General features: G+C 36.3%; 1 protein-coding gene across 2 annotated transcripts in view; it reads left to right on the forward strand.

The window, feature by feature from the left end:
• The window catches only part of LOC149788554 (uncharacterized), a 70,265-nt gene that overhangs the window by 16,489 nt on the left and 28,696 nt on the right, over positions 1-25,080 (forward strand). Inside the window, exons 1-2 of one of the 2 annotated variants that reach the window (XM_089974584.1) lie at positions 1,387-1,537; positions 19,023-19,114. In XM_089974584.1, coding sequence (XP_089830710.1) covers positions 19,039-19,114 — 76 coding nt within the window. In that variant the 5' untranslated portion in view covers positions 1,387-1,537; positions 19,023-19,038. Of the gene's footprint in view, positions 1-1,386; positions 1,538-19,022; positions 19,115-25,080 lie in introns of those variants that run through there. The other variant, XM_089974587.1, reaches the window with a different exon arrangement.

Genomic DNA, 25,080 nt, shown 5'->3' on the forward strand with positions numbered 1-25,080 from the left:
GTCAAGCGTACGTACGCAGGTAGAGGGGTGTAAAACGTACGCATGTGTACAGGTGGGGGGTCAAGCTTTGCCAGATTTTTGTGCAGATACTAAATGGATGACCCCAAACCATAAAAGAAAAATAATATTAAAGTGTTTAATAAAACAGATAGTCCACCAACGTTGAATGTCTGGCTGCATCAAATATATGAGCTGTGTAACTTTAAACACTTTGTCTAGTGTCCACTAAAATTCAACCCCGACTGAACCCAGTCGAACAGGTTACATATTAGGCAAATTATTATTGAGGTTTCACCCCCACCACCCCAGGTTCCCTATGCGTACGTACGTTATCAGTAGACCCTGCCACACGCAAGCGTATGCATTTGGGTTACCCCTCTCCCCCTCCATGCGTACGTACTAAATGAACGGCCCATAACTAGACGTAACTGTGTGTATGATTATAACGGTGATCATTTGGAGTTATTATATAAAAAGATAACCAGATCATCGTATTTTCTCGTTTAAGTTCACTTGGTAGAGCGTCTGACTCGTACTCTAAGGGTCGCGGGTTCGGTACTCGTCGAGGGGTGTCAGGGTCGGTTGCTTCGTCATGTCCTTATGAAAGACATTTGGCTCCCATATCCTCATCATTATATAACCAATGACATGATAAAAGTATAGTTGCAACTAACAACATCTTTATCAATATTTAAATGTATTCTTGTTAAAAGCACTAGATATAAAGTTGTTTTTACTGCATATAAAGGCGTTTGCAGTGCATATAATCTGAAATGAACTGCATATTAAGACGATTGCACTGCATATGATGATAAATGGACTGCGTATGATGAGAAACGCAGTACACATAAAGGCGTTTGCACTCCATATAATTGCAAATACACTGCATATCAAGGCGTTTACACTGCATATAATGATAAATGGACTACTTATCAAGGTGTTTGAGCGCATATTAAGGTGTTTGGACTACAAATAATAATAAATGGACTGCATATAATGACAAATGCACTGCATATAAATGCGTTTAGACTGTATATAAAGATAAATGGGCTACATATACAGATTAAATGGACTGCATATACAGATAAATGGACTGCATATACAGATAAATGGACTGCATGTACAGATAAATGGACTACGTATACGGATAAATGGACTGCATATACAGATAAATGGACTACGTATACAGATAAATGGACTGCTTATACAGATAAATGGACTGCATATAAAGGCGTTTAGACTGTATATACTGATAAATGGACTACGTATAAAGATAAATGGACTGGATAGAATGACAAATGGACTGGATATAATTAAAATCAACAACATAAGAGAGTCATGACGTTCCATAGTAATGGATAATGCCACGTGATACGAATATGTTCATGCCCTTCAAAACCGTAATGTAAAGGTAGTGTACGATTCATTGTTCCCTGGAGTGCCCCGCTGAGGTCAAATTGCGCCGTTTTTACAGTAGTCATCTCAGCTGATTTTGATCTAGACTGCAGTGCTTCTTTCAGTTTGCCATCTTTGTGCGGTAAGTTTCGAATATATTCCTCATTTTGACATAAATCAATGAACTGATGTGTTTCAAACCTAGTTTTTGGCTCATTTTAACCATCAGTAGTCTTTGCGGTACCTAAGTACATGTTAATGCAGATGCAGAATCGCGAAAGCATTGCATATACAGTGTAATTTACACATTCTTTGCTTCCAGCAGTTGAGCGAGTCTGAAATCGTTCTTTGATACAATATGTAAACATTGTTTTAAGAAATATAAAATTTAATGATAGAATGATTTTGATAATATATTATTTTGAAAAATTGTGTGATGATTTATGTCTAAGTAGTAAAATCAAATCCCGTATTAATGTACTTGTGTGAGTAGCCCTTTGAAAGGTCCTTAACAAACTGTTCTTATACATGATTTATTGAGGACAGTTTTTGACAGCGTGTAACTGCAAATTGCATGTGCTTGACTGGGCACAGCATGGACATATATGTTTGCTAATTTCTGTGCGAAGTGAAATCTTAATAGGTTACCTTTTGTTGTAGGGGCTGATATGGTGTACATACGGTTAAGTTTACTGTCAATCTTTGAATAGTTAGACATCAGTAGACAGTACATATGTTACAAACTAAACAAATATATACATATATTTATGTTATTTCAGACATGGACTCCCCCGCCTCTCTCTGTGTCTCTCTCTCTCTCTGTACCTCACGCACTATGCTGAGTACTCTGTGTGTGTGTGTGATTTGGATTTCAACTTAGCTTTAACAATGTTTCAGTCATATCGCTACGATGTCTGCAGTGTGTCAGTTTATAATGATGTCTAGCACTGGGGCATCATGCTGCACACATGTAGCATGATGTCCCACCCAGCCACATTATCCTGACACCAGACCGACCAGTCCTAACACTAACCACTTAATGCTGAGCGCCAAGCGAGGCAGCTGTTAGTACCATTTTTGTAAGTCTTTGGTATGACTCGGCCGAGAGAGAGAGAGAGAGAGAGAGAGAGAGAGAGAGATTTGCATGGGGGTGAAAATTGGGCTCATAAATAAAGTGAGAAAAATAGTTTTGCTTTGTTTTATGGAACCTCGCCTACTCTCTCTCTCTCTCTCCCTCTCTGGAAAACGGCGAATACATGCACACATACGCTAGTAAAATGCTAATAAGCACAAGATTGAAATGATCTCCATCACAAAGGCTGGTATCTGGAAGAAATGATTCTAGCTTTGTTCGAGATTGAACATGTACTATATGTGTTGTTGTGGCATAATAGAGCTTGGATACTGTGTTTGGTTCCTATTAGAAAATGACAATGAATTAGTTTCAGAAAGTTACAAATCATGTCCTCCTATCCCAGAATGGCAGTAACTGGGGTTTTACTTTGTAAGTATGTCGGCGGATTTCACTAATGTCTGAGTTCGAAATATGAGCGCAGTAACTGGGATACATTACACAGAAATGGGGGTAATGCAAATGAACTCTGAAACCGAACACTGAGGCCGATCTCAGACTTGAAAATAGAATTACAGTATTACTTTATTTTAATCTAATCCCATGGATACATTCACAAGATGGCATGATTAATCTTTATTTAATATAATCCCATGGATTCATTCAGAAAAAAAACCCATGTTTAATCTCCAGCATACAACAACTACATCGCTTCTCTACATTAGAGCCATACCGGGAAATTCCGTTATTATATATCGTCTTGTTTTCATATTTCGTACAGGATAAATACAACGGTATACTTCACATTTACATTTCGTGCTATGCATTGAACGATTTCATTGACTTTTGTTACAAAATGTCGTTGTAAAAATAATGCATGGCCTGAAAACAGTGAAAGTGATCATTTGCTCTGAATAGAATCACTTCCGGGTATTGGTCCAGTTCCTGTTTGTATACGCATGCCTGCCATTTACCAAACTTTGAGGATGGCTTATACTTTGGGTGATAAAGAATCGTATCGAGTTAGGGTTCAAATATCAATGTCACTTTGACAGACTCGTATCGAGTTAAGGTTAAAATATCAGTGTGACTTTGACAGACTCGTATCGAGTTCATATTTGTTCAGCACCTACAGCTACCATCTCGTGTTGATGGCTTGCACTTGGGATAATGGGATAAGTTAGAACCTAATATATTTTGAGGTAAAAGGGTTAAATATCAGCGTCACTTACTGAAAAAAGAAGAATGGTTTTCACACAATAGTTGTAGTTGTCCACTACCTACATTTGATGAAGTTTATGAACAGCTTGAACTTGAGATTAATTAAAACTCTATTAATGTTGTGACCAAAAGGTCAAAGATCAAAATCACTGTTTGAAAGAAAAAATATGTTTTTCACAAAATAATGTTAGTTCTATATCATATGCCTGGACCAACCTCTATGCATGGACTGTTTATGTGGTAAAGATAAAGCTTTTCGATTTTTGGGTCAACGGTTCGTGTCACTATGACAAAAAGAAGAAAGTAGATTCTGCACAGAAAGTTATTTTATCTACAAAGAGGATAATTAAATATAGGGCGGGTGTGTGATGTTTTGTTCCCGATACTCTTGCTGGATACGTATTAGACAAATCAATGGAGTGGAATCAAATGCAGTACTACCATGGTACGTGTTTAAAATTCCCTTCCCCATTCTATTTCGCAAACAACGCGCATCTTATTCTGCACGCCTACGTTGTGCAATAAAAGTGGATGAAACTGTCTAAAGCAAGTCACGAGTTGTTCAAGTTAAGTTTACTCGTTGCATTTATTCCAAAATAGTGTGAAGACAAAATCTGTAAGGGACAATTTGCATGTATGTCTCAAAGGTTGGGAAGGAAAGATGGCGGAGGTTCGTCCTCGTCTAGACAACATTAAAAGAGAACGGTATCTTATTTTGAGTGGATTAAATAAATATACTAAATAAATGGAAACGTCTCTAAAAATGTATTCGATCAGCTTAGCACTGTACAAGGTATGACTGCGTCGTTAATCTGTGTTTTGAGAGTTGCCTTGATGAATCTATGTATGATATCACGTGATTCCATCAGACAGTTGCCGATACAGTCGATAACCGTATCGAAGTTTGAAACGGGTAAAAACAAGTATTGTGTAGAACAGCGATGTAAAAACAATATAATGAATAGTAAAGATGGATTCAAATAATGGAGTTGTACGAGGAACCAGTTACTCCATGAATCTACATGTACGACATTTAACTGCGGTTGATGAAGTTGTCAGATTTATACAACCTACTCCGCGAATGTATATGTATATTTCCATTGCAGTTTATAACACTGTCAGGTTTGTTTAGCGTACTCCATCAATCTTCATGCACTGTCATTCCCATTGCAGTTTATAACACTGTCACATTTATTCAGTCTACACGGGAAGCCTACAACTTTTCACTAAGGCTAAATAAGGTGTTACCGATTCGTTTCGTACAAGTTTATTGATATGTCTTTTTATACTGGAAATACGCATATTTTTTAATATGAATTCAAATTGTATCCAGAACTAATCCGGACTTATTAACATGTATCCAAACTTGGAGTCATTCTCAACCATTGCCTACTAGTCGCATTACAGAATGACGAAGTAACGTCACTTTACTTGTCATGCTTTCACCCGTTTGTATATCTAATTCCGTGAAAGGCGAGTTTAATGAATCGCTATCACTATTTAATATTCTTTATTTATAAACCATTTATCTCTGTAAATTTTACTTTTCTTTCTATATAGAAGAGAGAGAGAGATTGGACGTCCATTGCAAATTACGTTGACAGAAATTATGACGTCATTCACATGCCAAACTTAAGGCATAATTTGGACGATATATTATATGCATTTATCGAAGATGATTGGGTTATGCTGTACAAAATGGAACAGTGAGACCTTACAAGAGAGCATTAATGTACTTGAACAGGCCTTGTCCTAGGGCATGGCGAACGAGGCAACCGCCTAGGGCCCCGCGCTGCAATGCATTTGTTTTTTTTTTTGTTGCTTGGGGCCCCGCTCATCGCTTGCTGCCTTAGGGTTCCGCATGCTGCCATGGGCCCTTCACATCCTAGGATCGGGCCCGTATTTGAAGTGAAAGAAGTTGTTGTTTTGAAGTTTAGCGCCATTTTTTCAGGACAAGGTAAGCTATAGATGGCGACCAGTGTAAGTGGTGGATGAAGAACCCGGGAAAGCCACGGTAAGAACCACCAACCCACGGTAAGAACCACCAACCCACGGTAAGCTATTGGCAGCTTTCTCACGTGCACTGGCCCTAGATTCGAACCCAAGCGAACACGGGTGAAATGACAGTGATCGGTAAAGGCGGGCGCTTGGACCACTCGGTCATCCTGAATCCCGGAAGTAAAAGAAGTCATTAACGGCGTAAAGAAATTCAAAGCACATGGCCATGGTCGAATTTTTTTGGGGAACGTTTGATCTATGGCAGTAGTTAACCTTGCTGACAACTGTATTTACTCAGCTTATTGATAAATCTCACATAACTGTAGATTGTCCCAAAAAGGATAAGTGAAACCACTGTGCAACCGGAATTGAACCCAAACAACTTCTTTGAAAGTTGCATCCCTGTTAATTTGCTGCATAGAATGATTTATGCACGTCTGGTCACATAATTCGACGACAATATTTGTAACATTCATATTTCAGAGTAGCATGTACACCAGACGTAGCGATCAGCACGATATAACATATACGCGGGTTAGAATGTATGTATTACTTTCTCGATACCAAAAATAAGGGTTTTTATATGTGGGACAAAGTGTTACGTTTTAAGTTATTTGCGTTGGAAACAACTGCAAAATCTCGTTTTATATTTCTGAGTATGTATGTAAATTACAAAACAAAATCATTGTCATGGGGCATTTTTCTTAACAGGCACTTGTCTGACTGTTTCCTAAATTTGGCCTAGGGGTGAGAGATAGAGGCATTTTTTAACTTTTATGTATACAATATTTATAAATGAATTAATGTATTTGAGGCAAGGATTGGATCGATAACTCGATAGTTCAGTTCTAGCTGACGATTGTTCACCTTTTTCAATTTATCCTAGTGATGTGCGAAAGCTTATTGATATTGCATACGCCTGCAGCAACAAATAATGATTTAAGCTTTGTGTTAAACGTCGTTCGCTGTTATGCAAGAGTTATGTCAGTTTAAAAATGTACGATTACGAGACTAGCAGAGTAGACCTACTGACGATCTTGGCCCTTAACGGCCGAATAGTCCGACACCAGAATGGGCCGACCTTGACAGTCTTGATGTCCAAATTAAATATATGTGTACCTAATCTGTAATGGGCAGAGATTTCCACTTTTTCCATATCTAGCACGGCATATAGGATGTTTTCAAGTTGGCCATTAAAGCAAGCCTAAAGTGGTAGGAGAATTTGTTGTTGTTCACAGATTAGGTGTGATGCGTAATGATGTAAAACGTATGATCAATGCTAGGTTATTTCACTTCATTATGGGCGGATGCAAGTCACGAATGGGTTAGGTTAAAAAAAGTCATTATAAGATGGAAAATAGTTTTGACAGTAGACTCTGGAGAGATAGTCTGTCCAATGAAACTGATTTGACAGGTTTCTCTTCAATACATAAAAAACCTACCTCGGTGTGTTAGATAAAATGATACCAACATCGCTTGCAAAAAGCCCATTCTGTGTCATGCCAGCTAACAATGCACATCTGATATATGGCGATTATTATCAATTTGATTAAAATCAGATCTCCACTGTCCTGGGTGAACATCTCACAGCGACCGCTTAGGGGTCATCTTCTGGTGTCCTTTGAGTTACCCATTAGAAAGGAAAGTACTAGAAATTTGAAAGTGAATCAAATTGTTCTTCTCAAAGTAATGCTCTTTGGTGATACTGTTCAGTCTCCCAAAGGCGAAGCTATAAGACTTCATCCGATTGGCTGATAAAATTAGCGATTATGGTAATACCATAGGTCACTAGAACATGACCTCTTAGTGGTCGCAGTTTGATCTTCACTTAGGACAGTGGAGATCTGATTTTAATCAGATTACATTTATCATTTACTGTCCAGTTTTGGATATTACCCCTACGCCGATCAGCTCTGAGGTCACGCCTGTATAATAACAGAAATTAGTTCCCAACACGTCTCTTGGTTGCAATTTAAACTAAGCACAATTCTTAATAAAGAAATGTGTCAACATGTGTTACTGCTAAGCGTGAAATTGCCTATGCTTATTGGAGCACTTCCGTTGTCAGAACTTTAGTTTAGGTGTGTAACTTTTGGACGTTGCTAAGCTTTTCAATATCGGAGGTAAATAAATCTTGCCTGTAGTCTGGGATCCCAGAATACCTAAATGGAAGTGATCATTTTTTTTTTTTTTTTTTTTTTTACTAATACGCGAATTTACGAAACTTGGCCAAAGATCTTCGATCTACTTTGTTCCATATTAATCACTGGCAATATAGCTAACTGAAACGATATCTACTGCTCTGCTCTCTGAATCAATGCAGCTGAAAGAAACCGATCCAATCACATCCCTTGTTACATCAAAATGAGGAGGTTGGTAGGAATAGGCATTCTTACACACCAACACATGTCGCACGCAAGTTTCCCCAAGTTAAACAACTTTTAAGTTAGTGCCTTATTCAATACCTAACAGGTCACGAATGAGGTCTTTCATACGTAATTGATTTCGCATGCTATGGACAGAGACTCTTATCCACGAGAGGTTATTTGTTTCTTCCAGCTAAATATGATAAGGATTGGTGTGGAACAAAGTGGACCGACAATACTTGTCCTGCGAGAATGAAATAAGTCAGTAACGTAATTACTTACACAACTAGATTTTAGCCTGCAGTGCCGGAAACAGCTTGACACGTGTCAGACGTTGAAATTTTTAAGTGGACATGTTCCGTCATGTTTGTATTACAAGGCCTTATATGTCAAGTTTCAGAATTAGTTGAAAAAGAAATCGAGGCTAGGTGTGAAAATACAGTTTCTCGGTTTGTTGTTGTTGTATGGTGTAATACCATTTTTCAGCGCACGATAGGCATTACATGGCGGCTAGTATTAATGGTGGAGGAAGAACCCAGGAAAACCTCAGAAAGAACCACCGACCCACGAGAAGCTACTGGCAAGCTTTCTCACATACATCCGAATCCGAGACTCGAACCCACGCAGACAGAGGCGAGATGGCAGTGATCCGTAACGGAGAGCGCTTTAGACCACTCGGCCACTCAGGGCCCCTAGTTTCTCGGTTTGAAACATTGTCACTATATGTTTTTCAAGAGGACCATGCATTAGACGGTTTTAAATGTACGCCATGTGTTGACCCATTATAATACAAAACTTGCGACTGGTACCACTGATAGCAGCTGTAAAGCTAATAGAGGTACATACATCATTAAGAACAATTTATTATGCTAGACCCGTCCAAGGTATGACTTGGTCTGGCTATCATACTAAATGATCTGTTTTTGTCAAACTTTCATTTTAGAGAGCACCACGCGAACGCTATGAAAAGGGAGACTGATTATCGCCCAAACGAACTGGCCATTACCCCAAATAGATTTCGACCGGTTGGCTCTTATCTCGGCGGCATTATGTGTTATATTAATATATTACAGCAGCATGTTTTGTATTTTAAAAAATTCTGAATCGTCTGAAACACTTACCTATTTCGTTTGTACGTTGATAAAAATTTTCTTGTGAAAAGTAATTACATGCTTATAGAAATAGCTGCTGCCATCTTCCCTTTGTGACAATGTATTGTATCAATAGAGCGTGACAATGTATAAATACAGTTTAAGTCCTGAAAATACCGGTGACTTGCGGCAGCTGTCATTTTGCTTGGCCAGACAAAACAATTACAAATTATTTGGACATTAAAGACGTGAGATGGCTCGTTGAAATGTAATCTTTCTCAACATCAAAATGACGCCTTAATGACTGTAACGTGTCACTAAATGAGAACAGTATTACAACGGGAAGGGCAAAGTGTAAAACTGCAAAACAATATGTTCACAACATTTACCCAATTCGGTACCCAGCTTACATCAAATGCATGTGCTAAGAAGCAACGAAGTAGTTTTCTTTGTTACTTTTGTAGACTGACAGCAAGTAGGTAGGTTTGGCACAGTGTATTTGTATTCAGCTTATCTTGCTTGTACTCGTCCCAGGGACGAGCATGTAACGTTATACTCGCCAATTTGTACTTGTAGACCGGGTGCCTGAATAATAATGATTCATTCACTAGTCAGAATAAATTTATTCGTAGTGTAGATATCAATTAAACCTTTACTATATAAAACGAACATTCAAGTACAAATACAAAGAAGAATTACAAACTCCACACAATTCATAAGCGACGAAAATATGTAAATATCATCCGTAGTGTTAAATTTTCTACAACTCGTACCAGAACTAAGACTGCCGTGGAAAAAACTAGCTTATATTTATTGTAAAAGAAATATATATGCGAGTACAGATTTATATTCTACAAGTGTTACTACATACTAAAGAGAATTTCAAAACTGCGTTTTATGAAGATTTCTGATAGATGTACTGCTGTGACCTCTAGTATGGCTGCCATGGCAGCCATCTTAAAAGCTTGTCATAGCTACTCCTCCTGAATGGATAGCGGTATCAACATGGATTTCTTATGATAGGATCACGATAGCTGCCATCTTGAAAATATTACTATAACAGTTTGATAGCTCACTGACCACTCGTCACAGTGGGTACCTCAGATGAGACGGAAATGACTCCACTTTCTCAGAATGACACCATTTATTTTACAAAATAACAGACTTGTACTTGTGTGACTTCTGTTTTGCTAATAGCACATCTATTTGACAATGGGTGATTGCCTTTTGTCACCCTGATTAGAATAGAGAGAATGGGTAGTAAAGTAAGTCGTAAGAAGAGGACTTCTGTTATCAGTATCTGCTAATTGATCTATACTAGAAGGAAACGTGATCTCATCAAAATCATGACCACTAAATGTGTCAGCTAAAGGAATACTTTCTTCATCATTATCATTCTCAAGAGCTCTAGTAACTGCACAAGAAGGATGGAAATCAGGGATTTCAGTCTCACCAGGAATCAACTTTTTGATACAAACATGGTTTGTCAGTTTGAAGTAGATTAAACATGATCTTATCTCCTGGTAGTAATAAACGAATACCCCCAATGGGTAAAGAGGGTTCAGCTCCAGCTGTCACGGGTCCTGCGACTAAGCCAACTTGTCACACTGGAGAGGAACATTGATAAAGCTGCACTCTACACCTTGAATGAGAACATTTTCACTTGAAATCTTCTAAGATAAAATCAATGTACCTAATAACAAAAGACTCTGAGAAGGTCCTGTTTCCATTAATATTTTAATAGGGATAAGCAGAATCAGCCGTAAGTGATTTAGAACCTTTCGACACAACACAAATGATTCATATTTCTGTATATTATGATAAGGTTGGGATTTGTTTCACCCAACTGATGTCTTGCTTTCAATGCCAGACCGTAACCTTGACCTGTAAGAAATAAGAGCATCTGTAATAGCTCTGTTTTGATTCTTTTCTTTCTTTTTTAACCTGTTGCAATCAGAAACAATATGCCCTTTGTTCTTGCAATAAGTGCACATATGAAGAGATAAGGATTTCATATCACTCAGGCAGAGATCTCGCTAGGATTTTAAAACAAGGAGTACATGACTCCCAGTTTGGTAAAAATAGGAGTCCCACCATCAAAAGTTGCAGTCCCTTCTTTCCTACAGAATCAACACAGACGTGAGCGCGTCTATTTTAGATGGAGAGGTTTCCATAATGTAATCACTCACTTTAATATAGCTTCATTACAACAGTCCATTGACAGGATTGGAAATTTATGGTTTATTTGTTTTGTCTACGTCCTTGTAGTAATTTTAGGCAATGGTTAAATAGTATCTGATTTGCTGTTTTTTCCCGAGTATTTTCGCAAATACGTGTCAAGTCGGAAAACAGCTTAGACCTTAAAGCGCATCTCGCGAATTCCACAACATAGCATTGTCCTCTACGTTTCTGACCTACATAATTTGCAGTTTAAAGTTAAATCTTTAATAAAATAACACCTTGGTTTTGCTTTCAATGATTTGTATATTTTTCTGAAAATATTTGCCCGATGATGTACGAAAACAGACAATCTAATAAACTGGTACATCCCAGACTTAGCGAAGTCCGCAATTATTTCTCGTTAGGCCTACTGGTTCACTTACAGTTTCAAACTAATTTTATGACGAAATAGTGTACAAGAGGCAGTTAATATATATCCAGATCACCGATTCTGATCTTTAAAAACATGTATGTTTTATCAACAAAGGATATCATGCAGGAAATTGATAGTTGCTACCTTACTCGAAAAAGGGTAAATGGTCAATCAGCTATCAAAACACATGCTCGTGAATGTGCAGGAGTTTGTCAACGTAACTGATATCAAAACTTGGCCTAGCTACTAGGGCCTAACCGAGTAGATAATTTTCACCGAGTACCGAATCCGAGTATTTGGATGTACTATTTGCCAGATCCAGGCACGAACCGAGTAGTAGGTGCAACACCGGAGAGCACCGTTTGTTTCATTATCGTATGCAAAGCTTAAACTTTAAATGTTAACTGTTTGTGTAATTATAATTTATTTTTAACTAAATTATTATGTATTAAAAAACTTTTTTTTAAAAAGTTCGATATTTATTGAATTATTTTACTTGTAACCATTTGTGCGCGTATTATTTGCCGAGGCGAATACTTCCAAATAGTACCTAAAAACGGGATATTCGGCCGAGGCGAATGTCCGAGGCGATTTCCGGTTAGGCCCTTCTAGCTACTGATCTATTGATGAATACATTTCGCTACAAACACTAGAACTAATTGGGCTAAGGCGAAGGGCATTTTAAAAAAACGTATGGTCAGGCAATGTACCTCTTAAATAGCTCTTGTTCGTCCATCGGAGTGATACTGAATTTTGTCAATCCAAGTAAGGATTTATTCCAAACACTAAGCTAGGCATCACACACTTTCTTACACTTATCTTCTGTCCTATCCGAAATATCAATTCTAGCAGCTTTAGCACTCTTCTGAATCTCGTTACAATCTTCGTAAGTTTGCCGTTTAACCCCAAAATACTTATCCAAATTTACGAATGGCATTTTGTCTAAGTTTCAACATGTCTTGATTCTCGTGCACTACTTATTCCGACGCATTCGGAAATGAACACAATAACGAAAGCTAAAGTTGTGTATTTGATGTACTTTTATAAATGACCACATGTACATCTCTGGGTCTTTCTGACTCTGAATTCAATCACTGTAAATATCAGTACATTTTCCCACCACGCTGCTAGTCAGAGCCTTTGAAGTGGCCGCCCAGCTATTGCGTCATGTTCTTTTTTATGTACTCTTATAATGGCTACATGTATGTACATCAAGGGGTCTTTCATTCACCGAATTCTGTCATTGTAAATATCGGTACAGATAATTGATCAACACATTTTCCCACAAAGCAGGTGGCTGAAGCAGGACTGGCAAGTCTTTGAATTTTTCTGCACACCTATTACATGCGTACGGAGGACTCCCGCCTCAGTGATTTTCTGCGTCCCATATCAAAAATTGGCGTCCAGATACGCGTAATTAAGCGTTTCCGAAATCTCGAATATCAGTCTGATCAGAAGTTTGATTCCTAAAAGTTGTGCCAGTTTGAGAATGGGAAGTACTCACATGAGACAGAAATGCCTTTCTTATAACCAAAAACTGTTGATAGGAAGATTCATTGAGAAAAGAAACTTTGCAAGTCAAGGAATAATCATAAGCCGTACAAGCAGCATTTTCTAAAGTTTTTACCTGTTTTTATCAAGGTTGGTCATGTCATCAATTATTTAACTCTTAAGTTAATATAAGCCGTTTGAAGTACATCATTATCAGCACTTTGTTGTACCGACAATGAAGTGTAGACTTCACGAGTTTTGCCAATAGGTACACTTTATAATAATAAAGTCCAGTACTTTATTGACCAGTCTAAAATTCCAAGAGTTATCTGCTTTCGTTTCCTGAAAGGGGGTACTTAACATTTGTGGTAACATCAAAACATAAACTTGTTGATAATTGGTTGAAGTATTGTTTTCCACTTGTCAGTTCTAAATCTTTTAATTTAATTCTCTCTCTCTCTTTCTCTTTCTCTCTCTCTTTCTCTCAATCTTTTAATTTAATTCTCTCTCTCTTGTTTCTGTATCTGACTTTCCCTGTCCTTTTCTTGCTGACGTTTTTTTCCTTTTTCTCTCTCAGAATTTCTCCCTGTTCTCTCTCTATATATGCATTTGCCTCTCCTTTTCCTCTTTCTGAATTTGTTGTTCCATCATTTCTTTCTGAAGCTTAAGTTTTGATAATTCCAATTACATCTGATTTTGAATGATTTTTAAAAAATGTTTCTACCAAAACCAGAGTCAAACTTACTAATCGAACCCAAAGTACTTTTATCCAAAACATTCTGTTACACCAAATATTGAATGAAAATATGTTTTTTTTCCTGTTGTTTTATAGATGCATTTACTTCTGAAAAAATAAAATATCTGGCAGGCTCAGGTAACTTACCACTTTTCATACACCCTTTCTAGTAGGATTTGCAGCAAACTTCACTACAATAGATGACATTGTGAGTACTTATTATTTTCACTAAAGATTTTTTATACATGAAATTAATACCTTTACCAGGGACAATAAAAATTCAGAAACAAGTAAATTTAAATTTCAAAAGACAATTGTTACTATCTCTGAAATGTAATACCCCAGATGAGCTCCCAATTTCTGTTATGACTCTACATTCTAAGTAACAGATAGAAGCAAAAACCAAAAAGTTTTGTAAAATCAACAAATACTTTAATTCACTAAGTTATAAAATGTACTTTTTGGGGAGGGATGTACAGTATTGTGAATTAAATCTCAAATAATCCTAAAAGTTCTATCACAAGTCCAAATTTATTGAGTGTTTCAAACAAATTCCAATCTTGAATGTGATGATGTATGGTACTAAAAGTCTTGATGTATCACAGTGATATAAACCAAACTATCTTTGAATGCATTCACGGTAATCCCAAAATAGTGTTCATCCTGTCCATGAACACTTTAGAAATCCCTCTGAATGATCCAAATAATTCCTCTCAAATTTTAACTGAACACAAGTAAAAGTGATTCCTTAAAGACTGTTACCAAAATAGGAATGAGTAATTTTGCTGATCTCAACCCTGTATAAAATCTTAAAACAAAATAGCCAGGATGTGGGTCATACATTCACTTCCAGAACATTCTAAGATCCAAACGCCATGTCACCATATTTATAAATATTATCTTAAACCACAACCCACCAGAATGGACAAAAATTATTAATTCTGAACATTAGTTTACAAATGACTATTAGCTTAAACTGCAATTTGCATTCATCCCTTCACAGCAGCATTTTCCCACTCAACAATTGCAGAAAATGGACTTTGAGAATAAGGGTAATCTAACATCGATTTGTGACCATCTTTGAAACTGCAGAAAATTACATCTGTAAATTTGAATCAAGCCACTGTTGATATCATTTGGAGGGTTCCAAAAGAGCACCTGGATTTTACAGTATGTCTTTTGTTCAGTAACAGAATTGTTCCCCTTTTCCATAATGTTTAGGTCACTATCATTTACATGTATGTAAGGCACTTCTCTTTACAGATCACTGGCATTTATCTCTGTCTGCATTGGTCTAAGGCACTTCTCTTTACAGATCACTTGCATTTTATCTCTGCATTGGTCTAAGGCACTTCCCTTTACAGATCACTGGCATTTTATCTCTGCATTGGTCTAAGGCACTTCCTTTTACAGATCACTGGCATTTATCTCTGCATTGGTTCAAGTCTCAGGCTCAGCCAACATAGGTATGTGAAAAAGCTTGCCAGTAGCAGCTTGCCAGTAGCCTCTTGTGGGTTGATAGTTCTTCCCACGTTCTTCTTCCACCAAATATACTGGCCACCATGTGTGGAAAACAACAACAAAATCCTGCTTGAGCAAAAGGTTTTAACAGGGAACATTTAATGGGCACATGTCTGAAAATGACATGGTAAGTTTTGGAGTATTGCAGGTTATAGCTTTAGGCCCTTGTTATTTGTTCTGTTTGTATGTGACCTACCCCTAAAACATAGGAGATGCCGTCTTATTGACTGACATGTATGATGATGACACTCCCTTGTCTGATACTCAAAGAAATCAAACTGAATTTGAGAAAAAAACTGACAAACTACTCTCAACAGACTTCAGATATGATGCAAAGAAAATGGTATGATCATCAATACAGAACCAAGTCTTGCTGATAACTACATTGCATAAAAGAGCATGATTACAAATGGATATGCTGCATGTTCCCCATGACAACAGTGATTAAAAATGGATATGCTGCATGTTCCCCATGATAACAGTGATTGCAAATGAATATGCTGCATGTTCCCCATGATAACGATTATTACAAATGGATATGCTGCATGTTCCCTTATGATAACAGTGATTATGAATGGATATGTTGCATGTTCCCTTATGATAACAGTGATTTCAAATGGATATGCTGCATGTTCCCCATGATAACAATGATTACAAATGGATATGCTGTATGTTCCCCATGATAAATGATTACAAATGGATATGCTGCATGTTCCCCATGATAAAAATGATTACAAATGGATATGCTGAATGTTCTCCATGATAACAGTGATTACAAATGGATATGCTGTATGTTCTCCATGATAACAGTGATTTCAAATGGATATGCTGCATGTTCCTTGTGATAACAGTGATTACAAATGGATATGCTGCATGTTCCCCATGATAACAATGATTACAAATGGATATGCTGAATGTTCTCCATGATAACAGTGATTACAAATGGATATGCTGTATGTTCTCCATGATAACAGTGATTTCAAATGGATATGCTGCATGTTCCTTGTGATAACAGTGATTACAAATGGATATGCTGCATGTTCCCCATGATAACAATGATTACAAATGGATATGCTGCATGTTCCCCATAGTAACAGTGATTACAAATTGATATGCTGCATGTTTCCTATGATAACAATGATTACAAATGGATATGCTGCATATTCCTCATGATAACAGTGATTATGAATGGATATGCTGAATGTTCTCCATGACAACAGTGATTACAAATGGATATGCTGCATGTTCCCCATGATAACAATGATTACAAATGGATATGCTGCATGTTCCCCATAATAACAGTGATTACAAATTGATGTGCTGCATGTTTCCCATGATAACAATGATTACAAATAGATATGCTGCATATTCCTCATGATAACAGTGATTATGAATGGATATGCTGAATGTTCTCATGATAGCAGTGATTACAAATGGATATGCTGCATGTTGCCAATGTTAACAGTGATTACAAATGGATATGCTGCATGTTAACCATGAATACAGTGATTACAAATGGATATGCTGCATTTTCCCCATGATAACAGTGATTACAAATGGATATGCTGCATGTTCCCCATGATAATAGTGATTACAAATGGATATGCTGCATGTTCCCCATGATAACAGTGATTACAAATGGATATGCTGCATGTTCCCCTTGATAACAGTGTTCTGAAAATGACTTGTTTTGATAACATCTTTGGTACATATTTGTAGACAGAAACTTGCAATGGTCTCATCATACAAGTTGTATTTAAACTCTGACCTCTGACATCTGAAGACAATCAAGGCCTTCATTCCAATACAGTACATTAAGAAAAGCTGCATCTTGGCTACTGTAACATAATTCAGGGGAACACACCTGCTACAAATGTTACAAAAATCTCCAGACTCCAGGAAAATGCCTGCCCTGTCAATAAATCTTGGTCATCAAAATTGCAATGATTATAATCAATGTATTATCCATGCATACAAGAATATTCTTGAGAAAAGCCAGAATGGTGTATTGGTGTCTATAAAATCTACCCCTTTTATTTGAATACCATTTTCTAGCAAAGAGAATCAATTCAACCCTTTAAATTTTTTTTCAAAAAAGAAAACTAACTCAACCATTTACCTGAACAACTTATTCCAGCAAAGAGAATCAACTCAGCCCCTTTACCTGAACACCGTTTTCCAGCATAGAGAATCTACTCTTCCTCTGTATCTAAGATCATTAAAAGGTCACAATTCAAAAGTAACCAATTCCAAATGAGCTGCTCAAAAATATGTTTAAATTTTCAGGTGCTAACACATGATATTAATCAGTTCGAGGTATCTCTTCATCCACAGTAGGTTTATTAGAAGAATGAAATCACGTTAGAGTTAAATAGGATGTGCATATTAAAGCACCAACTTCATCATCAGCTTTTTTCGTTTTCATTTCTGCAGAAATGTTGCATTTATTTACAGTGTTGTTTTATATACTGTGTGTGCACCACTCCAGTGGCCTAGTGGTTAGAGCATTCACCTCAAATGCAGAAGGTCATGGGTTTAAATCCTGGCCAAGACATACAAATGACTTATAAAAATGGTACTAGTAGCTGCCTCGCTTGGTGCTGAGCATTAAGAGGTTAGTGTTAGGACTGATTGGCCTGGTGTCAGGATAATGTGACTGGGTGGGACATCATGCTACATGTATGCAGTAAGATGCCCCATTGCTAGACCTTATTATAAACTGCCACAGTGCAGATATCATAGATATTTTCAGAAAAATTGTTAAAGCTACGTTAAAAATAAAAACCACACATATACTGTGTGTTTGTGTGTTTGTTTGTGCTTTCTGCTTTGTTAGAAACTGTATGTCTGAGAGAAAAAAGTTTTTGCTAGTGCAATTTGAAAATTGGAGATATTCATGTACTGAAGGGTACAATAATTTTGTATGTATCATAATGCTGGGTAGCATTGTATCCACTGACAAAGGTTTGTATCATACTGGGTAGCATTGTATCTGCTGAAAATGGTTTATATCATGCTGGGTAGCATTGTATCCACAGACAATGGTTTGTATCATACTGGTTTGTATCATGCTGGTAGTATTGTATCCACTGACAAAAGTTTGTATCATGCTGAATAGTATTGTATCCACTGACAGTGGTTTGTATCAAGCTGGGTAGTATTGTATCCACTGACAAAGGTTTGTATCATGCTGAGTAGCATTGTATCCACTGACAAAGGTTTGTATCATGCTGGGTAGCATTGTATCCACTGAAAATGGGTTTGTATCATTCTGGGTAGCATTGTATCCACTGACTAAGTTTTGTATCAGGCTTTCTAGATATTTAGCTAGCGAGCGAAACAAGTATTTCTGATTAATTTCATTGATCCAAGAAGTTGCTTTATGCTATGTTGAGGAATAAAACTTGACCATGAAGTCAACGTGGAACCAGTGTTTGTTACAGTTTCAGAAACCTGCTTGTCAACAATATGCAAACTAACCCTTACAAGCCAGTCTTGAGATGTAGTATTCATCTTTGCTGATTCATTTATTTTCCAGTGTAGAAAGAGGAACGATGAGGGCCTTTGTCTGCATCATAGTTGTTTTTGTCCTGACATGTGTCTATGCAGCAAGAGTAGATGTCACAAAAGGTGAGATATTCTTAAATATTTTTTGTTATTATGATGTTTTGTTTATTTATTCATCCATTTATTGATTTATTTTTTAAATTATTATCTTTCTTAGTTGATTCAAATAAAATTTTAATACGCTATCTAAGTTCATGGTTAAACTTCAGCATTTTAGTGATCATCACGGCTTCCTTAACAATTTAAATACTTTAAAACTAGTTGAAGTTGGTCTGTCCTGACTTGGTGTTTTGGTAGATAATAACCTCTCATGGACTGAACATATAAAATATATGAACAAAAACATAAAAATGTATGGCTTATCAGTAAGTTAAGATATTTTCTACCAGAAAAGCACATAAAACCATTTTATAACAGTTAGATACAGTGTTCTTTAGATTACTGTAATACTGTATGGGGTAAAATCGGATTATAAAAAGGATAGAAAAGCTAGCACATCTTCAAAAAAGAGCATTTGAGCTAATATCAATCCCAACAAAAAGCTGGGAAAATTTAGTTAAAAATATCACCTATTAAAGACCGAGTCTATTGGAGAAAAGCCAAGTTAAGGATATCCAATAATAGCGCCCCTGTAGCTATACAGTCACTATTCCTGAATAGGCTGCCTGGCAATAGTCCCCACCTGCGATCCATATCTACCAAACAGTGTAAAATTCCCAAACCAAATTCAAAATATTCTGGAACTTTGCTCTGGAATAGTATTCCAGTTGATATTAGAAATGCCCACTCTATTTCCTTCTTCTAGACTCAATATATCCAGTTGCTTCAGAGATGTAGTTAAAATGAGATTGAAAATAACTCTATTTGTATCCATAAATGTTAAATGCCTCATGGCATCATTAAATATGCTACTCATCTGTTTTGTCACTAACCGCATATCTGGTGAAAGGAAAGAAAGTAAATACAATGTTGACTTATGATACATCTACATGCTACTGTGTATAGGTAAGTGTGTGTGTGTGTGTGTATGTGTATGCGCATTTGTATTTGGGGTAAATTGAGGACATTCATGAGATTTCACATTAATGTAGCACGGACACACCTCCAACTGAGCATGTTGTCCTTGGTTGGAAAGATGGTAAAATCTTGTTTCTCCCATCTATTTTAGCCTAGAATAATGTTAAATCATGATTTTTAGGAAGGTTCCCATTTACACGCTTGGTATTTGCTAGCGATTTTAGAGTGTATCTTTATTCCAAAGCTGGCGATACACACGCCCGAAACCATGTCCTCGATTGCCTAGTGGAAAACTTGTAGAGAGATCTCCATTATAAAATTATACAATGCAAAAAGATATTATCTCTCTTTAGATCCAAGCATAAGATACCAACTACTTAGCTAAACTTTAAGAAGATAAGCTGGTGCATATAACAGTCCTTGATATTTTTTATTAATATTTGAGGCATGTGAGACAATAGTGTTGGGAAACTAATGATACATTCATACCATACACGTCCGATACAGGCAAATAAATCTACGACATGTACGAAAGAAGTACATCAAAACGCTATTGGACATAGGGGTGAATTCATTGTAGAGTTGTACCGAAATTGCTAATTATCCGACCCATCTGTAAAGTTAAAACTTTCTGTTTGCGGTGAGATTTTACAAATGTAAAGATATTGAAAAGACATCCTCGAATTATGCGAAATTTATTTTATGATTATTAAATGAGCTATATCCACACTTATTTCATCATTTGCCTACTTAGTATTCAAACAGGAGAGAACAGATGTGAATCAAGTGAAAAATCCCGTGATCAGATTATCACTAACTGAATTTGGAAGTTACATGCACAAAACTTCATTAAATATATAGAAAGTCCCAAAATGAAACATTTAATTACAGCAATATTTTTTTAATTATCATGCGTTTAAGACCTGCGACTAAACGTGCAAGCAGTTTTGTCAAAAAGCGAACAGTCATTGCAGATAAGGTGAGTTTCCTGCCATAAATGCCCAAATCCAGCCAAATAGTATTGCTATAATCCAGAGGTATTTGCTTGACTGAGTGGTGTCAAACCCTGGCGTGATTCCGCTAGAAGTCATAAGTTTACCTCAAATTTCCAAAGACCTCTGTACAACTTCAGTTGTAAATTAGAAAGCCAGACGTGTCTATTCTAGACATAAATTTTTCTCTAATCAATGCAAGACCTCAGATCTCAAAATTTGCCAAATATCTATCAACCACACATCTGCATAGTTTCACTTCATCAACTTTTCGTACCATCAGCAGTCCACACTGTAGAAACTATACAACTATCCTCTAATACAGGGAACTATTTTTACTGCACCATCTTAGGCCAGTCAATTATGGTTTCAAGGTACATTTTGCCAGTACAACTGCATTACATTTGCCACCACGGTGACATAAATGGTATCTGCCGAGTCCCTTCTTGTTTATTCCTTTATATAATTTACCAGTCTCCTACAGTAGATACTGCCACTGCAGTCACACCACCAATGTAAACCATTAGGTTTTGAGAGGAACTATATTATGCCAGGAATACTCATGAGGTTTTGAAGTGAATTCACTAAAAGTCAACTATGGCATCATGGAAACTCACAAACACTTCACTCCGTGATGTTTGCTTCTACTAATTGGCTAATTATTTCAGGCTAAGGAATATTTCTATTGCATCGAGTTCCAATAATCACACAGGTAATCACACAGATCTAAGAATTCCTTAAAACAGAGCACTATAACCAGATGCGCATACTCCATATTTATTACAATATGATTTCCAAAGTGGTGGATTAGTCTGAATCCTGTTATGTTGTACTAAAATCTAATTGCAGGACAATCAGTCAATCAATAAATTCATTGGTTTGTCAATAACAACAAGATATATTTTCAAATAATAATGTAATTGCCTTAAAGAACAGTTGTAGATAAAACCCTTATGGAGGTTATAGTTACTTAATACTAGTATGTGATTTAGATTTGATTTTAACGTAGCTTTAACAATCTTTCAGTCATAACGGTATAATGTCTGCAGTGTGGCAGTTTATAGTCATGTCGAGCATTGGGACATTATACCACTGACATGTAGCATAATATCCCATACATCATATTATTTTGACACCAGGCTGACTAGTCATAACACTAACCTCTTAATGCTGAGCACCTAGCGAGGCAGCTATTAGTACCATTTTTATGTCTGTTATGACTAGGCCTTGGCTTGAATCCACAACCTCCTTCATCTGAGGGTATGCTCTAACCATTAGGCAGCCTGAGTGATCGTATTGATTGTTAAGACTGAACTAGATATGCAAACATATCCTTGTTGGTAATAATGTACCAATGTCCACGGTCTCCATGATTTTGTCAAATAGTGTGCTTCCTTAGTTTGCATGGATTATGCAGAATATTTGTGTAAATGTGTGCGTCCTCACTTGCATTGCTAAATTTCATATTCCTTAGAACTGATAATACAGTTCCCTCCTTGATACGTCACCATTTGCTATTAATTTGCTGCCTCAAACAGTATTTCTTTTCGCTCTAACATTGCTAGACCAAATGTCCTCGGTATGCGGTTCCATATACAAGTCCTTGATATCCATCAAATACAAGAATGTGTGTGTGTATGTGATCAGTTCTTCAAATAATTGTCTTACCATCTTTGAATGAATGAATGAATGATTGAATTTAGTAATTAATTGATTTATTATTATTATAATTTTTGTTTCCTTTACTAGTCATAGACCATGAGAACTTATGGGATAGTCTGTCTGCCATCCATCCATTTGCACAAGTTTGCTATAAAATGTATGCTTATGTCCACCCCATGATCTGGTTGTTCTTAAATTAAAATGCTGCTGTTTGGATATCCAGTATGGTTGTCACAGTGGCCATCTTGAAAATATTTTTATTGCTACTTCTCATACTTGGTCAGCATCAGGTTTTAACTGACAGTCTTGTGATGTTTAGTAATAGTTAGCCCTAAATGAAAATGGTGCCTATCTAACATCCATTATGGCCACCTTGGCAGCCATCTTGAAATACTTTCAATAGCAATTCCTGAACAGAAAATCATATTAACATGGGTTTTCATTTGAAGACTTATTTTGATATCAGGATTGTATTAAATGTACCAAATATTGAATCCTTCCACAATAGGTGCATTAGATGGATGAAATGAAAAAAAAACTTGTTTAAAAAATGATGTACTAATTGCCTATTTTTTTAAATAAAACAATTCTTTTCTGATCAATGGAGCATTTATGTAATTGTAGTTGTTTATGTATTTGATTGTGTATGTCTGTATCTCTGTCTGTATGCATATTATAGCTTGTATTAGATTGTGCCTTAACATTAATTCTCATTTGTAGCTGATTAGTGTCATAAATCTGAAAATACAGTTTTTATTATTATTAATAACTAGAAAGGTGCTGATCTGATATTCAGTATTGCCACCACACAATGGCCATCTTGAAATCCTGTTATTTTAACTCCTAGTGGATGGTTGTATTAACATGAGGTTTCCACTAAAGGACTTCTTATGATGTCTGTTTGGTTGTAGATGAAAATGGTGCAATCTGAAGGTCAGTATGGCATCCACATCAACCATCATGAAAATGGTGATGGTCAGTATGGCATCCACATCAGCCATCATGAAAATGGTGATGGTCAGTATGGCATCCACATCAACCATCATGAAAATGGTGATGGTCAGTATGGCAACCACATCAACCATCATGAAAATCTTGTTATTGCTACTCCTTCTGATTGGATGTTTGTTTTAACATGAAGTTTTCACAGAAAGAGTTTTTTATGATGTCTAATTGGTCCTAATTGAAAATGGTACCAATCTGACATCCAGTTTGCCACCCCCAGTGATCACTGACATCTTACCTATGTCATCACGCATTCTTGTCTCAGCTCAGTCAACATATATGAGAAAGTTTGCCAATAGCTTCCGATGGGTCAGTAGTTTTTCCTCTACCAATCAAACTGGCCACCATGATCTGTATAAATGATTGCCTTAGACACTGGTGATTCATACATGTTTTGCACTGTTTTAGAAATCCTATTATTATTATTGGACTGATTCCCAGATTATAAGAGGATATACAAAGACATGCTTGTTTCACATTTTCTATTACCTTTTGTTTGAAGACTGCATATATTTTTACTACATGTTAACCTGTCTGGAAGTCATTTTTCTTCTCATATTTCAAGGTCATATCTGACTGGAAACCATGGTTTTTCTCATGTATATAGTGAATTAAAATCAGCACATGCTGTTTGGAAGCTATGGTTTTTCACATAAATCAATCATTTAAACATCGTGTTTCTTATGTATATATCAAATTATTACAACTCTGTGGTCTTGAAATAAGTAATACATAGACAATTAACTTGAATTTGGACAATGTCACCAACAAGATATAATTTAACATAACCTTCAGCATACAATAAACCTAACAAACAATGCAAATTAAATGTAGATTACACCTCCACTCATGAAGAAAATGATTTATGCAATAAATCTTTCTTTTATCTGTTAGTGAAATATACATTTGATTTAATTTACATAAGATAAAATCTTATATATGACACCAAATATACATGAAGCAACATAATATTTATATACATAATATTTATATACATGTGAAAGTGCATCTGCTGTTAAATTGCCTTGATATGTCTGATGTCAATATTGTATTCCTGCGATATCAAACTACACATTGACATTCTGTGATTTTTGTTTCTTCATCTTGCCAATAAAAGCAAGGAGGTTGTGATCATGGTCTGAATATTTATCCTACACTTAACAGAGAAATGTAAGCTATATTTTTTACAGAATTAAAGAAAAAATGGATGATTCTGATAAGGTAGTAAATGACCTTGATTTTGGACAAGGTCAGCTACAAGATACAATTTTATATAACCCGCAGCATCTAATGAATAAAAACACTAACAATTAATGAAGATTAAAAATACATAACAGAATTCATATCTGTTTT

The sequence above is a fragment of the Sinohyriopsis cumingii genome, chromosome 11 (assembly GCF_028554795.1).
Source record: "Sinohyriopsis cumingii isolate HCF-2022 chromosome 11, ASM2855479v2, whole genome shotgun sequence".
In the NCBI taxonomy this organism is placed as follows: Eukaryota; Metazoa; Mollusca; class Bivalvia; order Unionida; family Unionidae; genus Sinohyriopsis; species Sinohyriopsis cumingii.